The sequence below is a fragment of the Amphiura filiformis genome, chromosome 3 (assembly GCF_039555335.1).
Source record: "Amphiura filiformis chromosome 3, Afil_fr2py, whole genome shotgun sequence".
NCBI classification, from domain to species: Eukaryota; Metazoa; Echinodermata; class Ophiuroidea; order Amphilepidida; family Amphiuridae; genus Amphiura; species Amphiura filiformis.
In genome coordinates this window covers 14,352,983-14,373,971 of record NC_092630.1, presented here as the reverse complement: position 1 = coordinate 14,373,971, position 20,989 = coordinate 14,352,983, and the positions used below count along the sequence as shown (strand labels likewise).

The window sequence follows — 20,989 nt, the reverse complement described above, 5'->3', positions numbered from 1 at the left end:
AAATACTTTTAATCTTAATATTTTTAATCTTATTTTTTTGTTGTAATTTCTTTCTTATTCAAAACAATTTCAGAGAAAGAAACGAATATTTTCAGCAAAACTTTTGGAGAAATGTAACAAAAAAAAACAATATCAAAATGTCTTAAAGTATATCAGTAATGGAGATTCTAAAAACATATATAATGTGAGATGTTATTCTTCCTTGTGTAAACCGAACCATTACATTGACATGTGCACAACAGAATTAAATTTTGCCATGAGGATCAAATATAGATGAGGGCTAATGAAAGGATTATTAATACCACTGCTAGTGTATGCAGCAATTGAAACTTGTCAAAATAATACTAGTACACAATAATAAGCACTCTCCAACCATAATGTACTTGCCTTTCAAAATATCGTCGCGTTCTCTCTGAAGACCAGTACCTCCTGCTGCCAAAATAGTGTTTGCTACCCCTCCGGTATGCTTCAAACATGCATTGGCAGAATTTACAGCGATATCGACCTTTTTTGTAGTTATATCAGCTTTGGCAGTGACATCCCAAGATGGTGTTACATTTGCTTGAAACCTTGAAGATGGAACGCCTTCAGAACCATCATTTGACATGGCGTAGTTTGTTTGTTGGGAACGCTGTGTAAGTTGTTCTTTACCGTCGGAATCTACTTTCTTCAGTTTCCTCCTGGAGACTAGTCCTGCGAGGCTTCTGAACTCTCGAACAACGTCATCTACAGTTTCCTCCTTGGCACATATGATGATTTCCTTCGTTGAACTTAGCTTCATTATAATCACAGCTGGTAACGTCTGTTTCGTACCTTTTATAGCCCTGTCTAACAATGTTTGTGAGATTCCGTGGCATTTGACTGGGACGCGTTTTAAGCTGAAAAAGGTTTGTTGGTACAAATCTATGAACGCTTCTTTTGCTTCATGCAAATCTTCAAGTTTACACTTTTTCTTCCATGCTCTTTTGATAGGCTTTATATGTGCCATTTTCTGGTTGGTATTTGAAGAGGCTTCATCTTGAAGCTCTATTTCGACATTGTATATCCTCTTTATAGCCTCCAGACGTTCTTTCCTCACTGTAGATAAGTACTCAAACGTCATTTCGTCGACAGCCGTGCTCTCATAGCAGGATACCGTGTCATTTAATTCCTGAGCCGCGGTCTCAACCGTTGCCTTTTTCCCTAGAAGTACACACTCAGTGTCGTTTTTCCATGCCACAACAATTTTAGGGAATTTCTTCTTAAACCTCTCCTTGTCTACACCCTTACAGGAAACAGAAACTGCCATCGTGTCTTTCTGAACTTCGGTCTGGAGAGCCAGCAACTCTTCCTGAGCCCGTGCTATATCTGCTGTTTCTTTCTTCCTTTTCAATTCTACAACTATTTGGTCTTGTTCTTGCAAATGCAACTCGTACGAATCGAACTTGATTTTGACATGGTGGTCTTGCTCAATACCCTCTAACCTTTGTTTTAAGTTCAACTTCATATACTGGTATATCATTTTATCTACTGGTATGAACGAGGACGAAATTCTGGTTTGCTGGTTTCTATTTGTTGCAGATGGGTAAACCGTGGATGTGATGGCGGTGACAGGCACTACTGGACTGCTTGTATGATAATTTGAAGCCCCAAGTGGATGACTGAAATAGTCTTCAACAACATGCGATTGGCGGTCAGACATAGTCCTATTTTCGGGTAGCCAAAAGGCTGAATAGATACGGGGAACAGCTTCTTGAATTTGTTGAACAGTTCCCATCAACTTTTTACCGTCAGAGGTAAAATAAGCTCCAAAATCTGCTTTCATGGAAGACACCAGCATTTTCAGCGTTTGTCTTGGTATACGTTTGAAGTAGCTATTGTCAACCGTCGCGATTCCTGTGTTAAAAACCTGTAATAAAATTAATTTGAAATGGTTTAATAATCCATAATTACAACCAAATACATGTATGTCTATAGTCTAGCAGCAAATGCCTTTTTGCACTCTTTTTGATAGTAATTTACATCAATGTCTAACAATCATCAAAAGGAATCCTATCAAAATTGTTACTAAATCCTAAAGTCCACGTTTAGGACCATCATAAATACTATGATCAATTCTACTAAAAAAATCCACGTTGACATGCTGTATCAAAATGAATAGTATCCACCCGTTTTGAACTACTTCTTCCAACTAAAATACTGGCTCAAGGATAAATAAAAAAAATCAAGGATAACATTAACATATAAAACTTACTATATAAAATTTACTAATCAAAAGAAAATAACGATAACGTTTGCGGTTTCCCACAATCCTAGCCACTTTGTTACGTTTATTGAAGCAACATTAACTCGATCCCAATAAGCTCCAACAGTAAGGTAAAGGTAAAGGAGACGACCCTGTATAAACAGTGATCGGAGTGCCCATCTCTCTTTCATTGGCGATTGGGCCAGACTCCTCCATGTAATGTTGCTATAGGGGATCGCTACACCTCCTCTACAGCGAGTCTGTTACCTTCCCAGCATTTAAGAATGCCGGTACCCATTTAAAAACCTGGGTGGAGAGGAGTAATCGAGATAAAGTGCCTTACTCAAGGGCACAACACGATGGCGTCGCCGGGGCTCGAACCCGCAACCTTCCGATTATGAGTCCGGGCCCGTTCCGCTCGGCCACCGTGCTCTCTCCATGAAGAATTACTACAGTGCTACAAGTTCAGCCTTTGAGCGAAGAAGATATTTGTAGATCTCGTTAAGTGCGAATACCGTTGTTTGCCCACCGGGCAATTGTTTTATCTTCAACGATATGCTGAGATTTATGGCATTTACTTCGGAGCTACCAAAAGTAAGATATGCGTCTACTGCGGATTGATTTGGACCTTATGGAAAATGTTACAATTATTATCATTTGGATACAGATCTGAAAAGCTGCAATAGCCATTATCAGTGAGACAGTTTATAGTATAGATCTGGGCTAGCTAGCTATTACAGTCCAATTCCTTCAATTGCGAACCAGAATTATTTTATGTAGTCAATGTATTACTGCCTTCCAGTGTTATCGGAGAAGATCTAGAATACGTCAAAGAACGTACTTCTTCCAAGAAAGGAATATATATTCTTCTGTCGACTTGCTGTAGTCTGTTTATGAATAGATTATCTAAATATGATGATCTATGGTTTTTTGATAAAACACATCTGTCTTCCAGAAGATATTGTGTGAAAGGTGGAAATAGCACCATTTTTGGAGAAAGCAGCGCAAGGAGTTAAGTTTGGAGAAAGCAGCCCAAGGGGATAAGCGTTTGGAGAAAGCAGAACCATTTTTGTGTGAGGATTTTATACGCAAGGATATGCAAGTGTACAAGGAACTTTGCTGATTTTCGCAGGACAAGTGATTTACATCAGCCGTCCAGAACATTGCAAGAACTCTATGATCACCTACAAGAAGACTGCTGGTTAAGTACTGAGTAGTTAAACTATTATTGTGATTGTGTGATTATTTTTGTATATGCATTTGTTGTCATATATTGTACCAATCATATCTTTACTTTCAATTAAAGACTTAGATTTTGTTAGCTTAATCAAACAGTGTATTTGTTGTGCATTCGTGTGAATTTGGGTAAGAGGTGATTTTGGCCTTGAGTCAGTACGACTCGTAACACTCTTTTTAGTCTGTCCATGGAGGAGATTTGGCTACTTCAAAGATTGAAAAGGTGTACACGTACCATGCATTAATATCAAACGTTCCTCAATTATAAAATAACTTTATTTAGAGAATGGGCTTTACCGGTGGGCTTATGAGCTATGATTTGTTAAGTACCATTAATTTGTGGGTGTGTATTATGACTTTTTTTGACATACTTGCAATTACTTTTTTTCTTGCGTATTTACGCCTGTTTGTTTTATTATGTTTCTTACTTTCTTACTTTGGTATTTTTGCATTCTTTTTATTTATAACATAAGTCATTATTCTTTTGTGGATAAAAGGTAGCCCTGAAAAGGGTTGTTTGGTTTGTATTTGGTTCTTCTGAAGTAAGTTTACTGTGTTGCTCTGCCCTCTACCTGGTTGCCTCCTTGGTGAATACAGGTATCATCCCTGGTCCTCAATTACGTTGCGTACCATTCTTGTGCGCCAGATATTTGCGAATGCAGCAGTAATACGTTTGGATTTTGCCCAAAGGAAGAAATCAAGTGGTGTGTAGTCTGGTGATCTTGCAGGTCACTTCAAAGCATGACCCATCCCAACCACTCTGTTTGCTATCCGTGGACAGAGTTAAAAACGAGTACATTTCTTTAAAAGGGCATATCTGCAAAAGTTGTAAGCCGATTGAAATACTTGTTTCGGTTTATTAAAGCTAACGATTAGAGGTTTCTTGACATACCAAAATATATTCTCAAAAATAGGACAAAAATAAGGCACGATGAGTGTTCTGCTTTTTGGGGAGAACACCCTGTACATTAAAATGTATATTAGAGTTACGCGGTAGCTGTTCCAGCAAGTTTTAAAAATAAACATCTGATTAAGTTTTATTTTAAACATCCATTTTACGTTTTATTCACTTTATGAACTACGTTGTAACCTGAGTACTTTCCAAGCTTGGAGCTGCTTGGCTATATTCATGAAAAGAAAAGACATCTATCTAAAAACGTTGACAACGTTAAGACAGCAGTAATTTTAAAAATCCACCACCTCGGCTCACTTTTTGAACTTAGGTCCCATTTAGAACATCTACAGCAAATAAGTGTTTTATCTTATTTTCAACAAAATATAATGTTTCCATTCCAACAAGATTTAACGTTACAACAATAGCATCACTGCCAATACAGGCTTTCTTGAAATTCGTTTAATTCAATCGTTAATCATGAAATTAATATAAAAGCAAAACATGTATATATGCTTACCATGCAAAAACAAGATAATAACCTTTCTGGTCGTTCCAGAAAGCTTACAAACGACCAGAAAGCTTACAAATTATTCTTAAACACTTGAAAACATTCCTGCAATCTTATTGGTTCTTACCCGTGTGATATGACACGATATCACACGGGTCAGCGCATGTGCATTGACGCGATACGCGTACGCGCTATTTGAACCAATCGAAGGCGCATAGCAACAATTGGACTGATCGATTTTAAGCCCTAGGTATAATTCCTTGCAAAATGTAGGATTTAATTTGATTAAAATTTGTAATACTTATGATGTTTTTTATTTGAATTTAAGTGTTTAAGAATGAGAATAAAGATATTGTTTTTAGCCGCTGTCGTGCATCTATCGGCATCATTATTTTTGGCGTAAAACAACGAGGCGAACGGCTTCGCCTCGTTGTTTTACTTAAAATAATGATGTCTGACAGCCCGTGTTATATGAGACGATAGATACACTCCAGGGGCTAAAAACAATACCTTTATTCTCTAAATATCACACCTGCACATTAAGATACATAATACTTTCTATATATGTTTAAGTTGATAATATGATTAAATAGTTTAAATCCGTATCTTTTACAAATTAATGGGACCATGTTTCAAAAAGACCACAAGTGAGCCGGGTTGGGGGCTTTTTTCACTTGCTGCTTCCTTGCATTTTCAATGTTTTTTGGTGGATATAGAGTACCAGTACATATCCATTCACGATTAATCAAAATGATTCTTACCTATTCGTATCAATATCAGCCGCGTAGCCACGGGTCGGATCAGAGGGATTGATCCGACCAATATTTTGTTTAAAAAAAAAGAAAAAAGACAAAATATCAATATCAAACAAAAACCGAACTAGGTCGGCTCTTAAACAGTTGAAGGTTGTTTTGTGTGTGTGTGTGTGTGGTGGTGGGGGGTTACAAGCATCCATGATCGTTCTGATACGCTAGAGCTTGGAGAAGGTTTGCCTTTGACTGCGCTCCACTGCTCAGTGCCATCTGATACCCTCTGAGATGATGACCAACTGCCTCTGACACGCAGTCCATGCTCTAGTTTGTGAGTACATCCGCGATCCAATTAAAACGTGATCCAGACTTTAATACCATTTGTAACCATTTTCGTCAAATTTGGTTCCCCTTGATATGTTGCCTTGGCACCCTCGCCAGAGAGGGAGAAAAAAATTAAAGAAAAGGAACCACTCCCACTCGGATAGGGCTTTAAAGGAATTAAGAGATCAGACTATTTAGATATCATCGTGGATGGAATGCGGCGAGCAATGGACCCTGCCTTCCATTATATAAGCCTAGTATTTCTGGCCAAATCATATTGCAGTGCGAAACAAATTGGATGAACAACTGTGGATGGCCATATTTGTAACAAATTATTTGGCAAAATTACAAGGCATGTTGTTTAATGAAATTATACATAAACAAAGCTTTGATTAGTATTTAGCTGAAAAATAAAGGTGATGTGTGAGTCTTGTGTGGGCGAGCCACGTTGAATATTTATTGGTACCTTGATAATTATTCAGTCTCTTTCGTTTAACAATAATACAATAGGGCCTATGTATATTACACAAGGTAAATAACCCAGGAAGGGGGGTACTCAAATTATATTTTGACAGGGTGTGCCGCTGTATCTCTGAAACCCTTACCCATATTTAGGGATTTTTTTATCTCAAAACGGCTGATTTGACGGTTTTTGACAATTTTTTCCAAATCGGAACCCATGTTTAGGATTTTTTACCTAAAAACAGCTGATTTTACAATTGTTGACCATACCGTATTGGTTTCAATTGGGCCTTCATTTTAAACTTTCCCCTCAGACACCCTTCCGTGGCAGTTTTCGCTTCGGTTACACCCGCGCACCTTGTTTTAAGTAATCCTAATAATAGGGAATGGTCCATTTTCAAACTTTTTCAAACAAAATTGTGTACACAAATAGTGTAAAAAGATCCACCAAATGGCTTCAAACGGACCTTCATTTTGAAAAAATGTCCAATCCTGAGGGGGGCACATCCCCCCTCAGACACCCCCCCTACGTCGCGCAAGCGCTCCGGGATGCACGCTTCGCGGCCATATTATTCGTTTTTTAGTTCCCTATATTTCATACTTTGGTGATCCCACCAATCCTAAATTTGTGGCTACGCGCCTGATCAATATAAAAGTATATAAAATATGTTCATAAGTCATGTTCATTTCAAAAGGTCCAATGATGCGTTCGGAATTGGCCAGCTTTTTCAAAAACTCTCAAAAGGGATGGGCAACAATCATTTAGATAGAGCTAATGAGGAATGCATGTAAATAAAGAACACAAAATTTACTTAACTCCAGATATGTGTACACCTAAAAGGTAACCTACTTGTGAAAATCTCCATAACAGGTATCAGGTTAACACACCTTGGCTGTTTATATTTTCATTTCATTTCAGTTTTTGTTTTCAGGCATCATGGTTATTTGCATCTTGTTTAAACCGTAAAAATGAGTTTTGTTTCGACTTACCGGTGGTAGTTTCTCCACCTTCAGTGTTTGATTGAAGAACTGTTGGTCTCCATGAAACTGAAAGTTTTCTCGATCTTTAAAAAAGTAACGATATTAATCATATTAGTCCTACTATTACCTTACCAATAGGTAAATGACATACACTAAGCCAAAAAAGAAACTTATAATTTTTCACAAGGTCATATCTTAAAATCCTGTCTATCAAAATTAACCAAAATTACACACAGGATTGCCTCAATACTCTACTCTAAACACATGTCACTAACTATGCAGTTGTCCAACTGACGCAACAGCAAAATGCACTGACATGCAACACCTTCCTGGACCACATTCACAGCGCAACAGATTTCTTTGGCTGGGTTCCAATTATTCGCCTGTGAATGTGATCCCGGAAGCTGTTCCGTGTCAGTGCATTTTACTGTTGTGTCAGTTGGACAACTGCTTGGTTACTGACATGTGTTTAGAGTAGAGTATTGAAGTAATCCTGTGTGTAATGTTTGTTCATGTACAGGCGAATAATTGGAACCCAGCCAAAAAAATCTGTTGCGCTGTGAATGTGGTCCAGGAAGGTGTTGCATGTCAGTGCATTTTGCTGTCGTGTCAATTGGACAACTGTTTGGTTACTGATCAGTGTTTAGAGTAGAGTATTGAAGTAATACTGTGTGCAATTTTTGTTCATTTTTATGGAGAGGATTTGAAGATATGACCTTGTGAAAAATAATAAGTTTCTTTTTTGGCTTAGTGTATATACCAGAAACGACATATACCAAGGTATTTTTGTGACGATAATTCCCCGGATAATTCGTCTTTGAATTAATTGAATAATTGATCATAGTACCGTAAGCCATGATACCCGTTTATATCCTCGTTTATTTCGCATCGTCAAGCCGCCTTGAGTTTTAATCTTGTTAATTACTTACCTTTGACACTCTTGAAAACTGCTATAACTTTGTCCATGCTCCCTTGGACCCGACATATCACTCGTTCTATTCCAGTGCCGGTTTGTGATTCAACATGCTTCTTTATTGCATCTTCAACTTGTTCTTGTTCATCAGTCACATATGGGATATTCTCGATGTACACACATCTTTCTGTGATCTCCGTTTCATTTGATACTGAATTTGCTTCTAAAAGCCCGACACCTTCCAGAACATAATTTCCAATTTCATTCATTTGGTCTGTTGTACAAGAAATCTCTCTGATTTTGTACTTTGAGCCTTGAACGTTCGTATATCCCAAAAGTTTCACTATATGTGCAACCATTTTTGTCGACTTCTCTCTTGTTAATAAACTCCAGTAGAAGCCATCTAAAGTAGCTTTTAAATCTGCTATGACCTGTAGAATTAAATTTTAAATAAACGTAATTACATCAACTTTGATCCAATTAAGTATTACACTTGTTAATTTGTCACTTCGGTTTATGGAATAAATTTAGCTACTCCGTTCATGTGAATTTTGACCCACTGTGAATGTTAATATCAAGAACACAAAATATTTTAATTGAGCTCTAAGAACACTTTGTAAACCGGTATTTTAAATGCATGTTGCCATGAAACTTTTGTTGATATAATGTTTCACAAGGATTATTTGTAAGGTAACAATTAACCAATAATATTACAAACTTACCGGAGGAAGTCTCTCTACTTCAACTTCTTGCTCCTCTATTACATGCTGCTTATAAAGGACTGTTTGCACAACTGAATAAAAGGAAGTGCAATTAATTAAAAAATCATAATTATTGTCATTAGCAGAGTTTAATTGAATACGGCACTTTAAGGGGGTACTACACCCCTGCCCAATTGTGTGCCCATTTTTGCATTTTTCTCAAAAATTATAGAGCATTGGTGACAAGTAAGACAACTGATAAACTGGAAAATTTATTTCAGCACAGATCCAAAAAATAAAATGTTTGAAATTGCCCATACTTTCAACCCTTGCTATTTCAAGGCAGTCAATATGAAGAATATTGCCCAATTTGAGTTCCAACATGAGGCTTTACCACAGGGTTCAATGGGAGATTCAAACTTTAAATGAACAGTTGTGGAGTTACAGTCAAAATTGAGGGAAACCAATATTTGATCAATAAATCAATAACTACTTTCCTTGAGTTGCTGAATTTTCAGTGCAGTAGTTGTAGTCGTTGCCCCTATAATAAACATATCTTACTTCTCACCAATGCGCTATAATTTTTGAGAAAAACGCAAAAATAAGCAAAAAAATGGCTAGGGTGTAGTACCCCCTTAAGGGAAATATTGGGCTATTATTATTGCAGGATTCCGTGTTATGAACATTTTGATACTAAAATCGTTGCCACTCTGCAGTCTTTTCAAAAGTTATGGATTGAAGTCATTCGAGAACTTCACCTATACAAGTTTTAAAATTTAGTGCATTACAATTTAAAAACTCATTGTGACAAATGTGGCTAACGTACAAAATGTAATGTGGGAGATAAATATCTTATTGATTAATTTTCTACAGCATGTGTAATAATATTAAAAACATAGTAACGTAAACGATTATTTTTCTCAGTTTGTCCCCCCGGGGGGGTCACTCCCATTGTGGCCTGTACACCATCCGCGATAATGAAAACGCGTAAAAAGGGTAGTTTTTTGTGGGTAGGCACGATACACGCGTATCGTGTTTAGGGTGTCAAAAACATGAAAAATCGGGGAAAAGGGTAGCAAAATTGCAATGGCAAATACGCGGAAAGGGTATGAAATTTGATGCACGGGAATGCAATCCCAGTTTAGGGCGTGAAAACAGGCGCGTGTTACCTGTTTAGGGTATCGTTTTAGCCAAGGGTTAAATCCTTGTTTAGGGTGCTTTTCAAAAGTTGATTATCGCGGATGGTGTACAGGCCATAATGGGAGTGCCCCCCCCCACCCCGGGGTTTGTCCATAGCAAATTGAGTGAAAATAGGAAAGAAGCAGAATCAGTCCCTCCTCGTCTAGTTACAATTGTAGCGTTGAGGAGTACTTAAGCAGAAGCAGAAGCAGTCATTTCCGCGGGAGATTGCAGAACCGTTATAGCTGATTTTGCGATAGGATTCACCAATTACTTTTAAAATCAAGACCATGCTAAGAATATACTAATTCTAGACATTCTTATTACGACCATAACATTTTATGTTGTGCCAAAGTATGATTGTGCCTCCTTAGGATGTATTGCGGTACCTGTTTACTGACCTTTCACATATTTAAAGCCATAATCATGATAATGTACGATCTTATAATATGAAATTGGTTAAATATTTCAAACCTGATTTTTTTGGCATATTTGTAATGTCCCAACTTGTTTCTAAATGGAATCAGCCAAATTTGTTATGTTTGTAGGTCAACAGAGCAAAGTTCGACATAAAGTCATATTATGACTTTAAACACCACCCCCCCCCTCCTCCAATCGAACTGCATGTTAAACAGCCAAAATAACCAGTGAGGTTTCTTTTTTTTCTATTATTTTAGCATTTTAGGTAAAGAATAACCAAATTTGAATTTGGCGAAAAAAAACACGTATATTATGGCTTTACTGCAAAACCTTACCTTCATCTGACTCGAATACAACTAACGCCTTGCTTAAATCTCCACCAAGTGGGCTAACAACTAACTCTACATCACCGCCACCGTTTTTTCCCTTGCTAAAGTGGATGCTGAGTCTATCTTTTAAGTCATCAGTATCATCTGTAATGAAAGGAATTTCCTTGACGAGTATAGTCCTCTCCAAAATGGCTGCCATACTGCTACAGATTACGCAAGTTATATACAGGTTAAGGTTGTTTCTTTATACAGTTTGTTTCCATCAGATCATCTGAAAAATAACAGTAATATTAATAATAAACTAAATACTAGTACTACTACAGCTATTCAACTATTACTGTTAAAAACAGAGAGATACATTGAGCATGTTGAGAAAAATGCCGACGGAGACATCGAAAGAATTCGATCTTTGAATAACTGCCATTCTCTTGAAAACGTATTTATAGTGGAAGCAGATATGCGGTACTTTGGCGTGTAAATTATGTGCAGACAGAAATTGTCCGCAAACTCCTCACCATGAACACCTGCCGTGTGGGGAAAGTCCCGTATATCAATATCTAAACAAATGGATACTGGCGCATCTGTTTAAAAGGATTTCGATGTAAGATTCATTCCCAATACGGCAGGTGTTTACAGTGAGGAGTTTCCGGACAATTTCTGACCATTTCTGACCGGACAGATTTTATACGCCAATGTACCGTACACTATCAACACGTTTATCGTGCTCATATCTCAGTATATTCATTATAAACACGCTTAATGGTATCTATCTACTTTTCATCCAAATATAAATCATACTCATCAATATACTCGGTTTCTACAGCAGAGTCAAGAATTTGTTTATCAAAAACGAGTATGACTAGTATCCGTTCTAGTCGTTTGAGTGTGTAGAAATGGTAAAGACTAATGAATTTGGAGTTTTCTGTGCGATTTATTTAATTTCACGTGTCATCTTTATGTGGATGTCATTTACGTATACCGCGTTTTTTACAAAAAGGAAATTAGTAAGTGCTTCGAACAAGAAATGTTTGTATTTCTATGGTTTGATAGTCAACTAAATAAAGCAAACAATGTGACTTGTGTCACTTTCAATATTTTATTTAGATACAGAGCCCCTAAACAAACGGTAATTGGGTTTGGGAAAGTATCATATGAATATTCATTATATTGTGTACTACATTTTCTTGCTTCAAACTCCGCACGTAATAAGTTATAAAATATACTCTACGACAAAGTTATATATCGTTTTATGGTTGCTTTTACAAGAATGGACTTATTGTGAACAACTAAGGCATACATTTTCAATTTGTTTAAATAGACTGAACAGAGGAAACATTTATACAAAACACGGTAACGTAAATGAAGGTAACGTAAATGACAGCACCATAACATTAAAATCTGATTGAATAAATGATTATCACCAATAACTCTCTCCTTTTTTTTCTTGCAAATTTATGAAGTACATGAATATGTTCATCACCTCATGGACTCAAATTACAAAATATCTCTACTTATAGAGGCTGTGCATATGACATATCATACCGTAAATATGGCGGACTACTCAAATACATTCAACAAAAGCATGATTGCAATCTATCGCGACAGTTCCTCTCACACATATAACAAATGCACTACGATCAAATAGGTTGATAACAAAATTTGATTGAATGGACTACACTGCGCCATGATTTCGGTGAAGGACACCGGTTCAAATTCTTGGAGCCAATCAATAATTTCATGCACAACCTCTATAAAGTACCAATAAACCATGTTAGTATATCATTGTTGCCTTATATATTTTGTTTTGTTTAAAGTAACTTAGTAACTCAGATGTGTGTCTCATAACAAAAGATATTTTTTTCTATTCAAGTAGAGTACTTGTGAGTTCATAATGAGGCATCAATATTGATATTTGTCTAATTTGTCTTTTACTGGGTACCAGAATCGAAAAAATGAAGCTTATATAAAACTACCTAATCTTAAACATTATACTGTAGTTTGGTTATATATAGAAACGTTTTACATAATATGGCTTAATTTGGTTTCAGTGAAATAATGTTAAATATAGTTTTAAAAATACAAATTACAGCTCAACAATGAAAATTGAAGCATTATAACCAATTCGTTTTTTAATAGGTGTGGAGCACTGAAAATCACCAAGTTCATGAAGTCATCAAAGAAATCAGGAACCACCTATTCCCATTTTACATTTCAACATTATTTCTTAAATGTGTTAGCCACGTCGTGTATCCAAAAATAATATTCGGTAACAACCCTTTTAGAATAAATGCCTATGACACAAAACGTAACTGAGTAGGCCTACAAAAGAAACATTAATTACTCATGCTAATGTCAGTTTTCTACTTACAAAATAGAGGTTCTGTCCAATCATGCCAATATATCAGAATCTCACATGCATAGCCGGGCTGATTCGATGCGTTGCAACACTGGTTCGTCGTCTTCGCTATAATGTCCAAAGTACAATTCATAACAAACAACTCGGAACTGTCTACATAATGAGGTCAATAGTCACGAGATCATATTAACCTGACATATGGCAACGAGACAATACGAGCTAAAAGGGCCGGTACAATAAAGGATATTTCGCAATATTTTTCAGCACGGGGATTTCCCTTTCATGAAATGGCCTTTGGCACGTTCAGCAAGGTCGACGGTGGTTGGTTAGATACGCCGTGATTATTTTTATCAGCGAATTAGAATTACTGTTGCATATTGCAGCTTACATGGCCTGTAGAATTCCAACTGACGATAAAAATAGACATGCACTGTCGACTACATAATACAAACTAGGGCCTACATTTTCGAAAACGTCATTGAACTGATTTGATATTTCTTTAGGATTGGTAACAGAACTGCCATCTTCAGCTTTAGATTTGCACTGTGCAGATTGTTTCTTTCGTCTACCAATAATATTATTGTTTCCCATGTTTGTTTCATATTATTTTTAGCATGCTCGAACTTGGAAAAAAAAGTATTTTCGTTTTGATTTTCGAATAAGCATTTGCAACTTTTGAATATATTTTGAATATTTGAAGTTTTTTTGAATGTATTGCTTATATACAGCGCCAATAAAGTATCCTTACACTTGGAAAAATAATCACAATTTCAAATCTGGACAATATTGGGTTAAATCTAATCCTGCACATTATGACACCACATTGAATCCAATGTGACCTCAGGAAGTAAAGTTACAAGCAATTGAATAGACGAAGGTCCAGTTTTAAAAGTGACAAACTGGTCTATACAAGGCGCAAAAAGATTCCAACATGCAAAACAAAGAGACAACACAGTTTCTTCAAAAGCGTTATTTAAAGCAGTTTTTATTTCAGTTTTTACTTCTCTGTACTTTTCATAACTTTCATGTTATTTTGTCAGTACTTTTGTTTCAGTTTTCTTTTGTTCCTTTTGTTTTAAATTAAAGCCAAACGCATAAATTAGCCAATCACCACTCTCAAACCACATGTCTAGTCTGTGGAGTTTTGAATAGGCCAGATTGTCACTTTCAAAACTGGACCTTCGTCTAATCAAATGCTTGTAACTTTGCTTTTTGAAGTCACATTGGATTCAATGTGGTGTCATAATGTGCATGATTAGCTAGTGCATCTATTAAAAAAACAAATTTACCCCAATATTGTTCAGTTTGGGAATTGTGATTATTTTTCCAACTGTAAGGATACTTTATTGGCGCAGTATATAACATATTCTTTTTACTAATACTTTTTAACAATCCCTTTGTAATCCGTAGCGCTATTGGTTTTCTTCTATTACCAGTACATTTCTTTAACGGAATACATTCATCGTAAAGCGTATAAAGGTGTCAATAAATTTATACCTATAATATTGTTGAACAATGTACCCCATTTAATAACTTATTAATTAATTAATTAATTAATTAATTAAATAAAATGACACATAACTAAAGTGAATCCACTTTCTATCTTTTTTTATTTGATTCATAAAATTACATTCAACAAAATGATTGAAAAGAAAGCACACAATGCAGACTATAGAATGGAGTAGGTAAGATATACCATGTCCATAGCTTCGCAGGAGTTTCGGACTAACCATCAACACATTCAGAAAAAGACAGTTTAAAAGTGAAGATTGTAGTGAGTAATCAGTCCTTTTGATTAAATACATTTATAATGTGCTTACCACTATCTATTATAGTACACTATACATATCCATTATTTTAGCCAATTAACTAAAACAACTGCAGTGTATTTCTTAGTATTAATAATAAGCAAGGGCAGAAAAGGGTAAAGGGCAGAAAAGAAAAAAGAGTTAATGTTTTTTGCTGTGTCAGTGTGCATGTTCTTATCATTAATGGTTTGATAAACTGTCATGAAACATGATAGATGTAAGCGTGGTCCTAATAGAGTAGATCATTCTTTCATGGGTGGCGCGGTTCAGGGATTCATGAAGATTCATAGCTGTTGGATTATAACAGAATATGTGGCGTTTCCATGGTCAGAGGGATTAGAGGGATGATACATCAAAATAGTCTACTAAAGTAGACTATTTGCACCTGACACCATTATTTTTTTTTCTATTATTTGCCCTGATATTTTACTTGTAAACGTGACGAAAATGCAGAATATCACAGGCCGGAACAGATGTTGCGAAGTTTTCAACTGGCCTTAATTGAAGACGATTTTAACCAGATTAAAACCCGGGGCCACTCAAAGAAAGTTGTAAGCATCCGCGTGAAAGAAAACAGAGATTTATGGTGATTTTGAAAAGCAAAACTAGGATCCGCACGGATCCGTGATTAGGGTCTCAAAACACTTATTTTACTAAAAGAAGGGGGTGTTTTTTTAAAATGAGGATCCCCGCTTAGGGTAGTTTTTTAAATTACCCAATTCACGGACATTAGTGGTGACATGTTAATCAAGTTATTCGGTACAAAAGAGTGGTTTCTGAGCAATTTTACTAACCAGATTTAAAAAAAAATCGGAGCCGACTTCAACAGCGCCGATTTTAAGTTTAGGGTTCTGCCGATATCATCACTGTCTCTGAATGAAACTCATACCGACACACGCAATGCCTATTCTTGTTTACGGGCAAATTTCAAACCAATTCCTCACTTAGAGTGTTTTTATTTGAGTAAAATCCTTGTTTAGGGTTAGTTTGACAAATTTTCGACATCCTAGCTTAGGGTCATTTTTGTTAGTCAATTCACGCGGCGGATGCTTACAACTTTTATACATGAGTGCCTCCTTCAGTTTCCGTAACTCTATTGTTCAGATACGAAAACGCAAGGGATTCAGTAAGTTTACTGTAATCTGATTTCATTGTTACCTCTGAAGTACCAATCAGCTTATTTCAATAGAAGTGATTACCTGTGTCAATATTAAAAGGCTGGAAATAAGAGTGTCTGACCGGTGTTTTTATGGTCTAGCGCCCTCTCGTGTTTGACACTGTTAAATTGATTCATATTATTATCATGATAACAAAATGCCAATCCGAATGAAAAGGTCCACTTTTTTCTGTAAAAACGTTGAAAATCACAAAAGGCCCGTGAGCATGTCGCACCCCAATGCACCCGTGCAGGGCCGCAGTGTCGCCCTTCCCTCGTATCAATGCCTATCTCCCTATTTTGCTTCATCCTCTCCCCCCCCCTCCGAATGCATGATCAGTCTCTCCACTCTCTCCCCGGTCCCTTCTCTCTCCTCTCGAGTTCTTCTCTTTCTAGTCTTTTCGTCTCTCCCTCTCATCTCTTTCTTCCTCACCCCTCCCACTCTCACTTGTTCAGTCTCAAGTATTTCCCTCCCTCCCCCCCTCCCTCCCCCCCTGCCTTGCGAAATTTATCAATATGATCCATGACTGAAAATAAGCTCTGCAAAAATGAACATTTAAAATAAACCCGAGTCCTGCATATAGGCGCAACCAATTATCAGATTAGCTTGCCATTGGTACGAATGAATAGAATACATTATCTTTGCTCCACTGCAATTCTTTTGTATTGCATTTCAATATAAAACATGATTACCAAAACACCACTTCACTTGTATGCGCCTCATTGGGAGATATTTGACTATTTTAGACGCTCGTTTCATCGCCAATATGAAAGACTTTTGCTTATAACTTGGCAACATGGTTAGTATATATTTCAATGCAAGAAAATTTTTACGAGCCACTTACGTCTAGGCGTAAGTGCATATACACCAAACACAAGTCAATTGAAGCCGTACAATGTACCGCGAATTTTGGACCTTTAAATTTAGACTCTTCTTTTGTCTAGATTAGCACCCAACCGCACCTCTCAAGGTTTTATGTAAAAAATCAATACCGTAAACGTTCGCCTAATGGCGCTATAGAGTTCATAGAAATGAGAGAGCGCCATCCCTGTAAAAGCCGACTATTATCACTGATCATTAAGGGTACGTGTAGTTAAAGGGTGAAACCTATCGACACATACAATTATGAACAAGATCGAACAAACTTGTTCATGATAATGCGGTAATCATTCACCTGATACGTTGTGGCCCAGTGAGCAGAGCATTAGACTATAGTGCGAGGATAAAGAGAACTTGTGGAGAAGATTGATGGTTCGAATCTCATGCAGTAATTTCTGACAGATTATGATGTCTGTCAATGTTTTTTTCTTCTGATTTGAGGAAATTTTGTTCTCTATTTTCTTGATTTTATCTTTAACATTGTTTATATAATTTTATTATTTTATCTTGTATGTGTCTTTTTTCATGATTCTTTGTTTTTATCGTTTCATTTTAGAGTAACTCAATCCATTCAATCAAATGTTGTAATGAACCTATTTGATTGTATAGGCATTTGTTATGTGTGTGAGACGAACTGTCGCGTGCGACAAGTCTTTCAATTCGCGCGAATGTCCTTGCCTATGCATCAGTGGTCATAAGAGGTATATCATTTTATTCGAAAGGGGGGGTCCCAAATATACGGGGGTCATAAAGTCTTGGAAAGAATAATAGGAGGGGGTCATGAAATGTTTTATGACCAAAATGTAGGGAGTCACACGATGACCACAGAAAGTGTGTTATTTTATTCAAAAGACTGATTTGGGGTTTGGGATCATTAAATAAATTGTTGCCGAAATAGGGGGTGCGCAATTTTATTGACGCAAACTTTTTGTAAATTTGGACCAACCTTCCGAAAAAAATGATAGCCCTCTAAGAGGATTCAAAAGATAACCTCTGTCCCAATAATCCCTAGCTATATTTGTTTGAAACTGTTCCACGGAGGATGTATCATAATAGGCTCAGTCTTCAAATGATGTAAATAAAATTTGAATGAGTGAACGAACAAAATCATACAACGACCAACTGAATAGAGGCTGTGCATATGACGTATCATCCCGTAAATATGGCGGACTACTCAAATGCATTCAACAAAAGCATGATTGCATCTACCGCGACAGTTCGCCTCACACACATAACAAAATGCACTACGATCAAATAGGTTGATGACAACATTTGATTGAATGGACTGCACTGCGCCATGATTACCGGGAAGAAACCGGTTCAAATCCTTTGTTTGGAGCCAATCGATAAACGCAAGGCCTCTATAGCTATCATTGAATACTGGCTAGGATTCCACAACACAATGAGAACATGTTATAAGGCGCTTTGGAAGGCACACAATACCCCAATGGCTTTCCATATTATGAGCACTCAACAACTATTCAGTATCGAAGCCCGGTATCGAAGTTACGATAAGGATAATGAACTGAGTGCAATGCATTCGTCAAGATAATCGCACGCGCCGTGGAGTTATTGCATTTAGCTTGAGAGCCGATAGGCTCGAAAGCTAAATGCAATAACTCCATGGCAAGTGCAATTATCTTGACGAATGCATTTGCACGAGTACATTATCCGTCATACACTGAGTGTAGGCCTATTAAAACAATAGGCAATATTAATTGCTTCATTCATTATATTAGTTTTAATATTAGGAAAATATCTTACATTTTAAAAACACCGTCAGGACATTGACCAGCTACGTAGCATTTAACTGGTAAAGAAAATCAATCCCTGTAATCAATGGTATCGATTGCGCCATACGTCATACTTAGGTAACTTATTCACGCATGGTTTAATTGACTTGACTTTATGTTGTGATCATTTAATATCGTGGTTTCGAACACAGAGAGCACTGAACCAGTTGGAAACGATCGATTTAGATGTCAGACTAGTACTACGGTGAATATCAACTGAACTTTATAGCTCTATAATTTGAACTACTTAAATATTAAAACACACGACATTGGGATTTAACAATTTGTTCAGTATTATCATAGGCCTTCAAACACGTGTGTTTAAAGGCCGATGGTATTATAAAGCTTGAGCCTGATATTATGCGCTAGTGTGTGTTTCCCGGGCCCGGCTATGTTATTTTAGATATAGGCCTACATGTATTTCATTTGTAAAATGCTGAATATTTTGCAATGGTGTCATCTTGTATAATTATGATCCACCTGTTTTTGGCCCTTTTAATTAATAGAAGCTCGATTATTCTCATTTGATGTTTGATTTATTTGAGGTCATTAATCATAATTTATGACAATGATATTTGCAAGGGTGCAACTCTACTAGTCTTATTACAAGACTGCCCTATCCCAACCCTAAACCCTAATCGTAAACTCCGTAAACGAGGACTGGACTCAAGTCTAGCGAGTTTCACCTTATTCGGTAATTGTACACTATTATAGAACACCGTTTGTAACTATACCATTTTAACACCACAGAATGTATATTCGTACTTTTTTGTTGGTATATATATCGAACAGACAATTATATAGTTATGTGATCTCTGTGTCTAAAGCGCCACCTAACTCTACTTTATGGTTATGTGAAAGTAGTATTTCTAGTATTTGAGCGTGCACGTATTATCTAGAATCTATTGTTTAGCGTGCAGGTTTTAGATAATGCATTGTTTAGCGTGCAGGTTTATATAATTTGGGCTGTGAAGGGTAGTTCGCGAAAATAATGCACGGGAGAAGAATACATAACGATGAATAGAAACGGGCACTAGAAGTGTATGTAATGTTACTATGTCAACGGGATCACGCTCTTAAGTAATGAACCACGATCGAAACAATCAGTACACAAAAAAGGCATACCAAAATAGCGTGATCGTAAGGCTGAGTTCACATAGAAGTATACGGTATACGGTATTCGCTATACGAAATACGCTCATTCGATCAGGCTGAGTTCATATAGGAGTATACTATGTGAACTCAGCCTGATCGGATGAGCGTATTTCATATAGCAAATAGCGAGTATGTCAGTTACCCATTTTCTTCGTCTTATCAAATGCTTGTAACTTTACTTCTTGAGTTCACATTGCATTCAATGAGGTGTCATAATGTGCAGAATTAGATAGTGCATCTATTTAAAAAATGAATTTACCCACATATGGTTTAGGTTTTTAAAATTTGGACGGTTTACGCTGCACTAAAATCGCACACGCGCGATTCCCACTATACTATACTAAACGCAGGTATACGGCCTTTTCGAATAGCTCTTATGTGACCCGGTACTATGAAATTACCTTGCTCGAATTAAGCTATACGCGTGCACCTACAAAACGTGCATCGTATACCCGAATAGTATACTTCTATGCGATCGTAGCCTTATGTGACCCGGTACTATGAAATTGCCTTGCTCGACTTAAGCTAAACGCGTGAACCTGCAAAACGTGCACCGTATACCCGAATAGTATACTTCTATGTGAACGCAGCCTAATGATCGCCATACAAACAGTGCTTGGTTCCGATACCATCACGGAGTTACGTAACTACTTCGTGGTCTGATAGTTATATGATCAATGGTCTGATCTACTTGGGTTCGATCCTTTTAAGAAAAGAAAAAATAGCTGATCATTTATAATGCATAAATGAATAAAGTAATGTAGTTACACAATTTGAAACATTGAGGCTGTTCTATTTTTCAAAGGTCATTTAACTGTTAAATGTAGTGGAATATATCACGCATTGATAGGTAGCAGGTGGAGCATTTTGTCAGCGATTTTTGTTGCCGTTTGTTCGCAGTGCCTATTTATCAAAAAAAA

At 36.7% G+C, this 20,989-nt stretch overlaps 1 protein-coding gene across 1 annotated transcript; it reads right to left on the bottom strand.

Moving 5' to 3' along the window:
* Positions 1–259: 259 nt before the first annotated feature.
* On the bottom strand, positions 260–8,695 carry LOC140147632 (uncharacterized). The gene is made up of 3 exons (XM_072169407.1): positions 8,309–8,695; positions 7,389–7,462; positions 260–1,888 (listed from the first exon to the last, which is right to left on the bottom strand). Exons 1-3 carry the CDS (start codon positions 8,649–8,651, stop codon positions 308–310), a joined length of 1,998 nt encoding a protein of 665 aa, XP_072025508.1. The 5' UTR covers positions 8,652–8,695; the 3' UTR covers positions 260–307.
* Between the last annotated feature and the right edge of the window lie 12,294 nt (positions 8,696–20,989).